Genomic DNA, 14,950 nt, shown 5'->3' with positions numbered 1-14,950 from the left:
GATCTTGTCATCTCAACATCTCTTCTAAAAGATGTTGACATGATGAGATCCGGGATCTTGTCATCTCATCATCTGTTCTAAAAGATGTTGACATGAGATCCAGGATCTTGTCATCTCATCATCTCTTCTAAAAGATGTCGACATGATGAGATCCAGGATCTCAACATCTCTTCTAAAAGATGTTGACATGATGAGATCCAGGATCTCGTCATCTCAACATCTCTTCTAAAAGATGTTGACATGATGAGATCCAGGATCTCGTCATCTCATCATCTCTTCTAAAAGATGTCAACATGATGAGATCCAGGATCTCGTCATCTTATATTTTGCTATCAAGATGTCGACTTCCCGAGATAATTATCTCAACATCTCGGTGGCACTTTTAAGCTTCCATAGCTCACTCACACTTAAAAAGTATCATGTCTCTTTGACTTTGTACCAGTGTTAGTGTCTCAATGCTCTCAAACGTTGCAACCAATAAAAGTACCATGTCTCTTTCACTTTGCTACCAATATAAGTATCTCGATTCTACTTTAGAACCAATAAAAATATCATGTCTCTTTCACTTTGCTACCAATATAAGTATCTCAATTCTCTCACACTTTTCAACCAATAAAAACACCAAGTCTCTTTTATCTTGCTACCAATTTGAGTATCTCAACTCTTACACTTTTACACCAACATAAGTACCACACCCCTCTCATTTTCTAAAAGTGAAACTCTGCAGTTATCCATTACCTCAAAGAAAGATAAAAATTCATTATATTTCTCTTATACTCATCTACCCTCCCAAAATATTCCTGAAAGGAGTATCATGATAGTACCCTTGTGTCCAGTGATGTCACTGATACTAATTGGTGTCAGTTAAGACCTGGGTACTGTAACATTAGGCTTAGTAATTAAAGGACAAGTCCACCCCAACAAAAACTTGATTTGAATAAAGAGAAAAATTCAACAAGCATAACACTGAAAATTTCATCAAAATCGGATGTAAAATAAGAAAGTTATGGTATTTTAAATTTTTGCTTATTTTCAACAAAATAGTTATATGAACGAGCCAGTTACATCCAAATGAGAGAGTTGATGACATCACTCACTCACTATTTCTTTTGTATTTTATTATATAAAATTTGAAATATTTTTATTTTCTCGTCACCATCATGTGAAATTAAGTTTGATTCCTCCCTGAACACGTGGAATTTCATTATTTCAACATTTTGTGCTTCAGGCAATGAGGTCCTAATCATCGAATTCATAAAAATATTGTATAATTCAAACAATAAAAAACAAAAGAAATTGTGAGTGAGTGACGTCATCGACTCTCTCATTTGGATGTAACTGGCTCGTTCATATAACTATTTTGTTGAAAATAAGCAAAACTTAAAAATGTCAGCATGTCAATTTTCAGCATTGTGCTTGTCTGATTTTTCTCTATTGATTTAAATCAACATTTTTCTGAGGTGGACTTGACCTTTAATTGAAAAATTTATTTATATAACTCACATGTAACAAATAATGAGATCAATCATAAACATAATTTACAATTAATTGCTAAGCTTTATGTTACAAGGCACATACATAAGCAAAATCTACACGTAACTATATTCTCATGACTGCATGGAGGTTCATACAACAGAGATGATAGACATAATCTGTTTGGAAATTTATTTATTTACAGTTTACAATTTCTCAGTTGCTCACAGGGAAAATAATCATCAAATATAATGAAAAATACATATCAAATATGAGCCTTTTTTATCTACATCAAATATATTTCTCATGGCCTGGAAATACACTGACATTGTCTGACAGATGACAAACATCTGTCTAATAAGTGGCATCTTTTTTTGTTAATACTGTTAAGCTTTCATGATTATTTGATATACAAATATATCATTCATGTATATTATTCACTGCATTGATCAAATATTTAGGATATTAAATCTAAATTGACCTTATCGGTCTCAATCTAATATGTACCATTTTACATATATCAAGAGGAATGGTTTGTTTCAAGTGCTTTCATGATCAACTCAAATACCACTGTTTACCTTTTTGCAAGTACATCATTAGGTATTGACTTCATATACATATCACCTTTTTCAAGAACGTATCAGTCATATATATATATATATATATTTTTTTTTTTGGGGGGGGGGGAACATGTTTAAGTTCATTTATATATTTTATCTATTTATTTGTTCATTTATTTATTTATAAGTCTTTTTTAGTAGGGTGGCTCCATCAGTAATTGGCATTCTGTTGTCCTTGTAGGCCCTAAAAAAAGTGTACAATGTGAAGTTTAGACAAACAAACTGTAAAGAAGAGATCAACACAAAGGGCCAGTTTATAAATTAAGGCTATTATAATGTTTGAAGTTGAAATTTAAATCCATAATTCCTTGGAACAAGCATCTTATTTGCCTACATCAACCATATTTGAATACAATAAACTATAATGAGAAGCTTCAAGATGCAATGACAAACAATTTAAATAGCATGATTGAAGGAGGGCAGGCGAAAAAACAAATATCATTGTGTAAAAGTGTTAAAACAACACTATTTCAGTGAACTATGCTTATATCAATATATTTCTAATCAAGAACTTGGCACATGCTGCAGAGCTGCTAACCTTTAGAAATATAACTGATTAAGCCAAAATCATTGATTCTGATATAAAGTTGGTAATTTATTGGAGTACATTGGCGATCAGTGGCAAGCTATTCCATCAATCGATGTTTACTCTCAGGCCTGCACTGTATTGCTTTAAGAAATGCTTCATATAATTATGTGCATTACTATGAAGTGTTGCTCTTAGTTATGGATGAGAGTTCTTATACACAAGTCTTCAAAAAATAGGTCAATTTGTCTATAAGTTGCAGAATGATTCATAATAAAGACAATGATTTTTTTTTTTTAATCAGTAAAAGACTATGATTTTAGTTTTTACTTTCATGATGCTATCATGTACTTAGAATGTGTAAAGAATTGCACATGATTCATTGAGAATTTTTTAATGGTTAGCATTGTAAAATATCTCCTTTACAGCATAGCTTAACATGCATAATATACATTGATCTTTAATTGAAAAAGCACTGTTGACCGATAGTTTTAACATGACTACACATCTAGTTCTCACAAGTGTTTGATAATACTGCCATTTTTTTCTTTTATTTAAGTGCCTCTGCCTCTCTATGCCAAGAATGCTAAACATCATCCTTATATATATACAGAAATGAAGTCTTTTTTAAAAAATTCTGATTTCATGCTGTTAATAATTTTTCAGTTCTGTTTTTCATATGATAATAAACAGAAAATTCCTGCATCTAGAGAATGGTCAAATTGAAAATATCACATTAATAAAATTTGATACTGAAATGAACAAGCCCAATGAACATCAAAATACAGTCCAGAGCCTGGGCCCGAATCTGATCAATCACAACTATGGACAACCAGCAACATCAAAATCTATTATGCATGTTTGTTCAAAATATTTTTAGCTATGATGTATATTCATGCATTCATTGTTTTCTTGAAAATTCACTGCACTTCTCTTTGCATACAAAGGACATTGTGCAAATTTTCCGTAGAAAAAATGATGACACTGATGGATTTCCATAGAGTTACGATTGATCAGTTCAATCATAACTCTTTGTAAGACGGGGCCCTGGTATGATGGTTCATGGAAATATTCGACAAAATAATTGCTGATGCACACTATCCCAAAGTGACAGTTCAAATGAATCAACTACCATTTCTAAGTATCCACTTAGTACAGTAGCGGACCGTGACCCGGAGGAGACAAAGCATTGGGGGGGGCATTGTTTGTGAACAATGCCCCCCCAATGCTTTGTCTCCTCGGGGTCACGGTCCACCACTGACTTAGTAAACACTAAACAGAACAGTTCATATGTAATCACTACAAAGGTGATTTCATACAGTTTTGGACAGGGCGATTTGGATCAGATTCGGTGTGTGGAGGCCCAAGAAAAATATAAGCTTGTAAAGCTTTAACATCAACTAACAAGTTTCTTAGGCATTCCATTTTGGTCCAGTAGACTCAGTTCCTGGTCTATCACTACCTGTGGTCCAGGTCCTACTTTGGAGTGGATGATGTATTTCAGAGCACCTGGATTGGGGTCTCGCTTCATGGCACTTTGGAGATCCTGTGTATAAAAACAAATTAAATCTTTTCTAGTTTTTAATTCTTTTTTTTTTTACTTTAGTAATATTAGCAATGGAAAGTGTAATATAATAGACCAATGAGATTAAAAACAGATCTTTTAAAATACTTTTCATAAATTTGATCAATATGATTACAAGGAGATAATCTAAAACATTATTCGGGGATCTGAATAAATATCTATCTTCAATAAAATATTTTACTAATAATCTAATTAAAACAACATAAAATTACAGGGATATTGGAAAATTATTCATACATTCTAAAAATAAATTGTTAAGGCATTAATTCAGGTTTTACCTTGAATCTGCATATTGATAGCTTCGTTTATACAGAGTTGCAAAAGATTTAATAGATTACAGGAGTACTTAAACAAGGATTATTGATAAATACTACTATCCAGTCCTCTGATGTACTTCTCATTGTCTTGAGAACGATGGAAGCTATGTTGGATCAAAGGTAGCATCTCATCCACATTCTCCTTGCATTGAGATCAGGAGCACTTACCTGAGGTATATTATGAATACTACTATCCAATCCTCTGATGTACTCCTCACTGTCTCCAGGAGGGAAGCTATGATGGATCAGAGATATCACCTCATTCACATTATCCATGCATTAGGACCAGCACTTACCTGAGGTATATCATGAATACTATTATCCAATTGTCTGATGTGCTCCACATTGTCTCCAGAAGGAGGGAGCTATCATGGATCAGAGAGAGCACCTCATTCACATTCTCCATGCATTAGGACGAGGAGCACTTACCTGAGGTATATCATGAATACTACTATCCAATCCTCTGATGTACTCCACATTGTCTCCAGAAGGAGGGAAGCTATGATGGATCAGAGATAGCACCTCATTCACATTCTCCTTGCATTAGGACCAGGAGCACTTACCTGAGGTATATCATGAACACTACTATCCAATCCTCTGATGTACTCCACATTGTCTCCAGAAGGAGGGAAGCTATGATGGATCAGAGATAGCACCTCATTCACATTCTCCTTGCATTAGGACGAGGAGCACTTACCTGAGGTATATCATGAACACTACTATCCAATCCTCTGATGTACTCCACATTGTCTCCAGAAGGAGGGAAGCTATGATGGATCAGAGATAGCACCTCATTCACATTCTCCTTGCATTAGGACCAGGAGCACTTACCTGAGGTATATCATGAATACTACTATCCAGTCCTCTGATGTACTCCACATTGTCTCCAGAAGGAGGGAAGCTATGATGGATCAGAGATAGCACCTCATTCACATTCTCCTTGCATTAGGACCAGGAGCACTTACCTGAGGTATATCATGAACACTACTATCCAATCCTCTGATGTACTCCACATTGTCTCCAGGAGGGAAGCTATGATGGATCAGAGATAGCATCTCATTCACATTCTTCTTACATTAGGACCAGGAGCACTTACCTGAGATATATCATGAATACTACTATCCAGTCCTCTGATGTACTCCACATTGTCTCCAGAAGGAGGGAAGCTATGATGGATCAGAGATAGCACCTCATTCACATTCTCCTTACATTAGGACCAGGAGCACTTACCTGAGATATATCATGAATACTACTATCCAGTCCTCTGATGTACTCCACATTGTCTCCAGAAGGAGGGAAACTATGATGGATCAGAGATAGCACCTCATTCACATTCTCCTCAAGGATGTACAGTACTGCATTGGGACCAGCATCAAAGGTGTAACAGGCCTGCGTAATGAATTGATAAGCATACATGTTGGTAAATTAAGAAATTTATAATTATGACCTACAAAGCACATAGGTTTCTGTATTGTGAAATAGAAAATGGAGGGAAAAAAATCAAAGAATTCAGGAAGAAGGAACAGAATTCACAGAATCTCACAGAAAATGCAAATTTTCAGGCCAAACAAAAAGAAAGTGAAAATCATGAAAATCAAAGCAAAAAAAATTAATAAAATCAAACCTGTCTGCCCTTTCAAGTATGTATTTGCCAAGGTTTACCTGCATGAAAACTAATGTTTTTTTTTTGTTTTTTTTATAGATTTTCACCATTTACCATTGCTTTTGCATGTGTTTGTACATGTCATCAAAGAACACAGAATGTGATGTATAGAACACCAAAGAACACAGAGTTTGCATTTTAGAAAACAGAAAACTGTGGTCTCTAAAGAGTGTAAGCTGGACAAGTATATATCACTCCAATATCAAAGGCTCCTGTATGAAATCTCACAACTATGGACACTTCAAGAACCCACCATCATATAAACAAGGCAAAAGCAATTGTAGTAGCTTTCTACTCTCGGATACAACTTCATATAGAGTACTAAAGTGTGATGTCACAAATTTTCACTTTTTGCATTTCAGCGTTTTTGATACCATATTTTGGTAGAGCACGATGAAAAACTCCCACAACCCAAATTTGGTGGGAATCGGTCAATGGGGGCCTTAGATATGACCTAATGAATACATAATTAGCCCCATTGAAGTCAGTGTATCATTTGCCTGGTTCCTAACATTTAGAACCAGGCCAATAATACATTGACTTCAATGGGGCTAATTAAGTATTCATGAGGTCATATCTAAGGCCCCCATGGACCGATTCCCACCAAATTCTGGCAGTGGGTGATTTTCATCATGCTCTACCAAAATATGGTATAAAAAACGCTCAAAGTTTTTTGTGACGTCATCACTTCATTACTCTATTACTGATACCTGCCAAACATGATGCAGTCATTCCCTACTCTCCAAGAATTCTATGATCTCATAGTGAGAATTTCATACCTTGGTTTTTCCGTGGAATGAGTTGTAATCATGGACCATCTGAACAATCGACCTTGATGTGTCATTCATGTAGGATATAGGTGGGTAGGTGTCCAGACACACAGCATGCATCTGGTTGCTGTCCTGCAATATAAAGAAGAATTTCATGTGGAGTGTATTATATGTGTAAAATCATATTTCCATCTTGGTATACAATCAGAGTTATTTCATTTAGTACAGATAAAAAGAATAAACCAAAAACAAAGATACCCATGATGAATCTTTTAATGTTTTTTTTTGTGCCAGAACACATTAGAGGTATTCAATTAGAGAGGATTTAACATTTGGGTTTCTAAGCATAGCATGTCAAAAGTAGAGTACTAATCAGCCACTGGCTATGCATGCACTTTGCGAAAAAAAAAGCGATCATATACAGTATGCACCCATTGTTTAGGGGTGGATTTTACCCAGAGAGGGATAATAGTCGTTGTGAATTCAGATCTTTGAGTCTGAATGAAGAGGTGACATGAAGTCTCTAGTAAGTTTATGATTATACGGTAATGATAAATGGCTATACTATAATTCAAAATCCTACACAAGGTTTCCATGGCAAAGAAAAAGAGTATCTTTGGTTTTATGGTACACTATGTATCTATCGGGGGCATATGTTGGTCCTATTTCAGGACTAGCATTTGCCTACGTAAGATACAAACTGTACCATGAAACCACTGTACCCTCTTTGGTATCCTTGTCAGTTACTTCATATATGAATTAATGGGATTAGGTGATTTAAGTACCTTCATAGTAAGTTGAGCAAAAGTCTCATAATCCCTTTCCCTGATAGCTTTCCTCATAGTTTCCATGTATCCTGGTATCAATGTTACCCTGTGCTGAAGGAGTTCACTTGTTTCTACAGTAGTCTGCATACCAGCAGTGCTACTCGTGTGTTTCTTCTGATCGCTAACCTGCAGCGGGAAACAGAAGATACCTTCAAAAACCCTGAACATCAAGATATCCTTCATATACGATAAGGATAATGATTTCATCAAGAGAAGAAAATATCTCCTAATATAACGAGGTATGAGGGTCAAGGTTGAGGGTCAAGGTTGGGCTCATTTAAAAGGTAATTGATCAATTATGTAATAACTTACATTTATTTGAGTAATTGCAATTGTATTTGAAATTCTGAAATGGAAATAATTGTAACTGTAATTGACTTCAATAAGTGTCAATTACTTTTGATTACATTCAATTACTTTACAATAAACTTATTTATTTTATGATTTAATTCCATGACCCTTTTCATGTCAAGTGCTTCAGCATCAAAGAGTGTAATAAGCAGCATCTGTGGTCTTCAACATAAACCTTCATCTTGTCTGTTTCTCTGTAACTTAAAAAAAATGTTGAAAAAGGTGGTGCTAGTACATGCAGAATACAAATTGATTTCATTTATGACTTTCATAAAGAAATTGAAATTATTACTGTAATTGACAAAAATAATTGGTAATTGTAATTGAAAAGAATGTCTGCATTCTGTACTTAAATTGAAAAGTAACTGTAATTGAACATTTGTTTTCAATTAAGTAATTGTAATTGAGCCCAACCCTGATGAGGGTTAAATGGCATCTTCACTATATGACTGAAATCATGAAATTTCAATCAGCTGAAAAACAATAACAATGAAAATTGATTCTGGATTTTGAAATTTCAAATTCCATGCACATGTATGGTGATAGTGATAGTGACTATGAAACACAACCAAGAATGAGCTTGAGTAATTAGAGGCACAAGCAATTTCCATCCAAAAACAAATTTTGATCAGAGGTCAGATGTTAAAGCAGATTCGAACAAATAGCGCCATCTTGAGTCCTCAACTACTCAAACCAGGCCAGTTTCCTGACCCATAATGCTAGTGTAGTCTAGTAATATAAACCCACTTGAATGATAACATGCTAATTAACTAATTAAACATTTATACCGCAATAATTATGTTACCAAGTAGCAAACAATTACTTTTCCTCTCAAAACCTTTTAGTTTCTCCATACAAATACAATTATAGGTCAATTTATTCTCTGTAGTTTTAGTAGATATCTGAAAACATATATTTTAGGACTTATATGTATTTATAACACACAGTCAATGAAAGACCACACTCAGTTCACTCCCCCTTTAACACCTATCACCTATTTAGCTTTACTTTATCGCTGCAGCTTTCAACCATGTCCTATGATTTGAATAGAAGAACAGGGGTACGTTTCACAAAGAGTTAAGTGTAACCTGAAATGCATGTAGCACTTAAATTCCCATCACCCAATGGTCATTAATTGATCAACTCTACATGACAAAACCCAGTACTGGTCATCCCAGCTCTGCAATTGTCTCCACTTTGATAAAACAGCCCAAGAAAGATAACTCTCGTCTATTATGTCAGCCACTATGACTGATTAGCGGTAACCTAGACGTAAAATGTAACCTAGTAGGTAATGGTTATATACCAGCTTGGCGTTTACCAGCAAAATGCTGTCCTGCCGAGTTCCTACGAAAGTTACCACTGACAGAAACAGTACTTACTACAAGTATAAGGATTCTCATCTCCGGCCAGTAGGTCTCATCTACCACCTGTTGAGCTATACTGTCACTGCCATCATTAGATTCCCCATCCAGCCACTCCACAAAGCCCCCATACATGCTCCTGCATGCGCTCCCAGAGCCCTGACGGGCGATGTCGGACACGTTCCCTTGGACATCATAGACCTGTGCCAAGGTAGCGACTGTAAGAAGAAATATGGAAAGTAATATATTATTCAAGTAAACTGTAAGTGAAAGATATGGGCGATTCCGTATGATAATTAGCCTTTTTATACATCCGATCCCCATTTTTCTGACATTTTAATTCATTTCATAAATTGACCAAGTCATGACCATTTGAGAGCATTACAGACTGTCAAAAGAACCAGAAATCAGAAGAAAGATATTTCATGAAGGTCTCACATACATGGGGTCAGATGTATATATTTTATGGAATTGCCCATAGAGAAAACAATAATAATTTTCAAATGTCAATGGGAGAGGGGGAACAAGTTTGAGTGAGAAGAATGAAAAATTACAATAGTGGGATTTCATTGGGTGCTATTCATGGTGTTGAAATAGAGAGAAAGTGAGAGAGAGAGAGAGGGGCAGACAGACAAGCAAGAATGAAAATACTCAAAAAGCATGATATTAAAGTTAAAATTTTACCCAGACATGCATATCCAGCAGCAGATGAAGCTAAACCAGCAGCAGTAGGGAAATTGTTTTCAGAACAGATATGAAGCTTCCAATCCTCAGGGCATGATTCGTCGGCCGATATCTTCCTCTTCCGAACCCTTTTCCTAACTGGAGTAAAATTATATGAAACCAGATAAATACATCATACATATGACATGAATGTAAGATAGAGTGATTTGGATCAACAGTAGATAACCAGAATGATTCACCAAGAGTGCTTAATAGAGCAATTTCATTCCATCATTGAAATAATTAAGGGGGTAGGGTGTTTGTGTTTTACAAAGAGTAAAGTCTGAGCTGATAAAAATCATGCTTAATTGTCATCAAACACTTGATCTTTAAATTTCATTGATTAATGATAGAGTGAGTCACATGACTGTGTGTGCAAGGGGTGGGGGGGGGGGTGGGCTGGTGTGCTAAAGGATGGATGAATGCATCATACTTACTCTCTTGTAAGCAGGTTCTTACTCTTGGGTTCTCTAAAGACTCTTCCCTGAAAATAAGAACAATGATCTTCATCAAAAGCCAAACAAAAAAGCAAAAACACACAGATTTAGTCTATTACAAAAAGAAATCTTTGAATAAAACATTGCATTAAAAATAAGAAATAACTGCCCAGGGGCCAGTTGCAGAAAGAGTTACGTTTAAACGCAAGTCAAAATATCAAGTGCAAATCCCAAATACGGGTGCTTCATTGGCTGAAAATCAAGTTCCGCAAGATTTTTTTAGTTGTGTTTGATTGCAACTCTTTCTACAACGGGCCCCAGACCTCTTGTATGAACTTTAATCCAGAAACTTGCAGAAGTAAATGCACTACAGTCCGACCTCTCTTATCCGGACACGTTGGGACCAGCACCAATCCGGATAAGGGATTTATCCGGATCTGGAAGACCCATTATTAAATACACGCAGCTGCGCTGCCGGCTGCCTCCCCAGGCCACCGGTGGTAGCTACACTGCACTATTGTAGTGGGCGTATACAGGTAAAGACAATATTCACTGCAGAGTCAGTGCAAATTATAGGCAGTGTTTTTATTGAAATGAAATCGATCGATGGCCAAAACTCTTGGATAATTTACCTGCTAAAATGACTGAGGTATACATCGAGCATACTTCGAAAGAAAGTGAATGACTCGATGAAACCAAGTTTTAAAATTAGATCATCGCGGCGGGTATCGCAGCTTCGCAATGTCAGCCATTGTTTCACTGACTGTAGGCTCAAACATGATAGATGGCGCTGTCCGTATTGAGGCCTAAAGTTAGCTAGCAAGACATTTTTCCCGCGAATCAAAAAGAGAAACGTGATGAAATGTTTGCGCTGCACCCTGATTTACTGGAAATTATCATTCCTAAAGTTCTTTTGGTGATTTGGGTGAGATATTTTCATGAAAAATATGTTTGGTGTAGGGTGACTATGTTGGGAAATATATGTAATCAGAGTGGGTTTATGTATAGGATTGAGTTTAGATTGAAATCTCATTTCCTCACGTACCTGTACTAGATTTAAAAAAAAAAAAAAAATCTCGCAAGTGTGCATCTGGATAATAGAGAGATCCAGATAAGGGGAGGCCGGATAAGAGAGGTCGGACTGTAATTAAAATGTATTTGTTATGACCATCCTAGTTACTGATAATCTTCCATTGGAGGCATAAAATACAGATTAAAAAGAATGTCTTAAATGCAGATTAAAAAGAATTTCTTAAATGCTAATTGAAGTGTTGTGTAGGAGAATCTGGGCAATGTAACGCAAATGATTTGCATGAATATTTACGGCTGTTTTGGGGTCATATTTTGAATGCAAGGGCATGTGAAGAGCAATCCTCTTTAATGGACATTTTTACTATAAGAATCTTCCTTAATAACATGAAAAGATCTTGAAAACTTGCAATGATCAGTTTGTTCTACAAGAGTTTCTTTAAATGGCTCTAATACATGTTATATCTATTCACATTGAATGAAACGATGATAAATATTTTTTGTGTGCTTTTTATCTTCTTTTGATTCATCCTTGAACCCATTATTGTAAGGATTGGTAATAAAGACCTTCCCTCTTCAATGAAGAATCAACTATTAAATATGTTCTATCAAAAATCAGACATTAAACTCCTATAGAAATTTCTACATGTATCTTTATAAAAAAAAAATTGCTAAATACTTCAAACTTACTTGCCATTGAGCCAGAGTCTATCTTCAAGGAAGTGTTTGCTGCCAGCTATAGTCGTGGTGGTGCACAGTTGATCAATATGAAGGGTAGCACTCAAAGACGAGTTCACAGGAAGAATTAATTTTTCATCTCGTTTGCCCCCTTGAAAATGAAAAGAAAACAGAGAACAATGCAGCCATTCCATTGTGACACGCGTGACATTTACACAAAATTTTAAAATCTTAAGGTTACTTACTTGAAAATCGTATATTGCGTACTTGTTTTTACAATTTAGTTCAAACAAAGTATTGATAATACACATTGTCCAACAAAAATTTTGCATTTACAGACTTAATTTTGTAGGAGACATTTCAATTTGTTTGTTATGTTATGACTTCTGTGACACGCTACTATTGAAGATTCCTGACCTTACTGTATTTGTAATTTCCTCAGGATATACACACCAGATTTTGATGAAATTTTCTGGAGAGTATTTTGAAAAATCTGGAAATATTGTTTTGAGTCGATAGCCATTTGAAAATGTGACTCGCGTGACACAGGAATGTGACTCACATGACAAATATCATTTTGGACTATAAGTTGAACAATCATGATTTCATACAGTAAAATGGGCCAAATTTCATTCAAACAGAACATATATGGCCATTTGCATCCCATTTGTCTAAACAAAGGAACTTTAAAGTTATTTAGTACATTTAGCAGCTCAAAAACAAGAATACTGTGCTCTGATTGGTCATAGAGACCACACACCCACGCAAATTCCAATGTTCCCCACACTGGGCCTCTGCAGGTCACACTCACCATGTGGTAATCTCTTCAAATTACCTCTAAATCTGAACTCTAGATTAATTTATGCTACTCAGAAATCTTGTCTTGCATCTTGATGGAAAAGGCTGGCTGCTGACCCATCTAAAATGTGTCACATATCAAGAGTGACATCGTATGAAAGTAGAGTTTGAGCTTTCTGATGATTATAACATTTGTGCCCAAAACACAAAATTTTGCACAATTTGCAAAAGAAAACAGAGGAAGAAAACTCTGTTTGAGGCCTCTAATATCAGGTCTGAAATTCACCTATTTATCAAAATATTTTGTTCAAAAGAAATAACCAGTATAAAAGAGTAACATTTACTCTTTCCCACATATTGCGAGGTTAGTATACTACCTCGCAATACGTGTGACTTTTTCCTATGCTATAATGCTGGCTATGGTATACGATCGATTTTAGAAAGTCATTTCGAAGAATTTACAAGTGAAGTTTCATAAATTTTTAGTAAAAAATGTTAGGAAATATCATAGAGAACAAAATAGAAGATGATTTCAACTATTGAATTCATATTTTAGTGTAATCCAAAGACAAAATAGAAGGCTTCAAAAATATTAAGTGTCCGGACTCCCGACCCCCCATCCTACAAAATTTTAATCAATTTTACTATTTGTAAACAACTATTAGGGCCTAGATCTATCCACTTGTTCACTGCTACCATCTGGCCTGTGGAGAATCTACAGGTAGGACTATGGTATGCCAATGCTGTATAGAGCACACTTCAAAAAATCATTAAAATATCACTTTTGTGACCAAAATTACTAATTTCCATACAGTTTTAATTTATTTATCATTAGTAATGTGGGAATAATTTTTGTATTCGCCCGAGCGCTCAAAAACCTGAATTTTGGGCATATTTTTGTGTACGCCCTCTATTGGTGGAAAGTAATATGGCAAGAAAATTTTCATTTTTTGATCTCTATTTTTAATTAAGAATAAATGATATAAAGAATCAAATTTAAATAAGAGCCAAGCAGTATGAATTAACAGGTCTAATGGAAACTGTCAGTGTAAAAAAATCAAGCATTTGCCCGAAGAAAAAGAGAAAATAAGCCAAACATTGCCACCCTTATTTTGTCACACATGGAGATATAACTGAGAACAAGGTTATATCATAACCTTGTTCATTGAATGAGTGGATCTACTCAAGTCTCAAAATGGTTAAATTCTTCGAGAAAAAAGTCTCACAGCACAGTCACAATTTACAAGATTTTGTGAAGGGTTGAAATTCAGCCACGAGTCGACTTGGATAAATCTTGCTCATTAACATAGGAGCTTGCAGACCAACTGTCGACAGTCGACTTTCTCACTCAGCTCAATCGGCCATCGGCCAACCAACGGGCAAAACCAGTGAACGGGGGAAATCGGCCATCTGTCATAACTGCACCGGGCAAGGTCCGGGCGGGTGAAAATGTGACGGCCGCTCTTGTAAGCGCACACTGCTGCATTTTCACTAGTACTAGAGTCTACCTCAAAATAATCGGATTATTAACATCCGAACTAAGAATGAAGCGAAACAAAATACATTAATTTCCGAATTTACATCTTACTTACAATACTTGACGACAGCAATGTTAATTGGGGCTTTACATGTCACTATTTTGCCGATTTCCATGTCTGTACTTTGTTCACAAAATTTCATACAGCAGAGATATGGGAGGGGCCAAAACGGTGGTACGATCCGTACCGTTAAAACGACAATTCCTATTGGACAGAGAATAACTTTGGTCCAATTACAGTCTTCGTATCAT

General features: G+C 35.6%; 1 protein-coding gene across 2 annotated transcripts; it reads right to left on the bottom strand.

Annotated features, from left to right (window-relative positions):
• Nucleotides 1–3,875: 3,875 nt before the first annotated feature.
• LOC121407787 (diphosphomevalonate decarboxylase-like) lies at nt 3,876–14,923 on the bottom strand. Of its 2 annotated transcripts, XM_041598987.1 has the most exons (10): nt 14,754–14,923; nt 12,376–12,514; nt 10,657–10,703; nt 10,181–10,318; nt 9,515–9,714; nt 7,740–7,907; nt 6,964–7,086; nt 5,845–5,910; nt 5,618–5,710; nt 3,978–4,165 (listed from the first exon to the last, which is right to left on the bottom strand). In XM_041598987.1, exons 1-10 carry the CDS (start codon nt 14,839–14,841, stop codon nt 4,016–4,018), a joined length of 1,212 nt encoding a protein of 403 aa, XP_041454921.1. In that variant the 5' UTR covers nt 14,842–14,923; the 3' UTR covers nt 3,978–4,015. The 2 variants fall into 2 exon arrangements, with proteins under 2 accessions (XP_041454920.1, XP_041454921.1); XM_041598986.1 differs by lacking the exon at nt 5,618–5,710 and having other exon boundaries at nt 3,876–4,165; nt 5,752–5,910.
• Between the last annotated feature and the right edge of the window lie 27 nt (nt 14,924–14,950).

Source organism: Lytechinus variegatus, chromosome 2, assembly GCF_018143015.1.
Source record: "Lytechinus variegatus isolate NC3 chromosome 2, Lvar_3.0, whole genome shotgun sequence".
Taxonomy (NCBI): domain Eukaryota; kingdom Metazoa; phylum Echinodermata; class Echinoidea; order Temnopleuroida; family Toxopneustidae; genus Lytechinus; species Lytechinus variegatus.
Note: the sequence above shows the minus strand (reverse complement) of the source record. Positions and strands in the feature narration are given on the sequence as shown.

Coding starts and splice junctions, on each gene's coding strand:
- LOC121407787 (XM_041598986.1), bottom strand. CDS start 14,841: ATGAAATTTTGTGAACAAAGTACAGACATGGAAATCGGCAAAATAGTG. Junction 10,704..12,375: donor AGACTCTGGCTCAATGGCAA/GTAAGTTTGAAG, acceptor TCTTATTTTCAG/GGAAGAGTCTTTAGAGAACC. Junction 7,087..7,739: donor TTGCTCAACTTACTATGAAG/GTACTTAAATCA, acceptor TTTATATTGCAG/GACAGCAACCAGATGCATGC.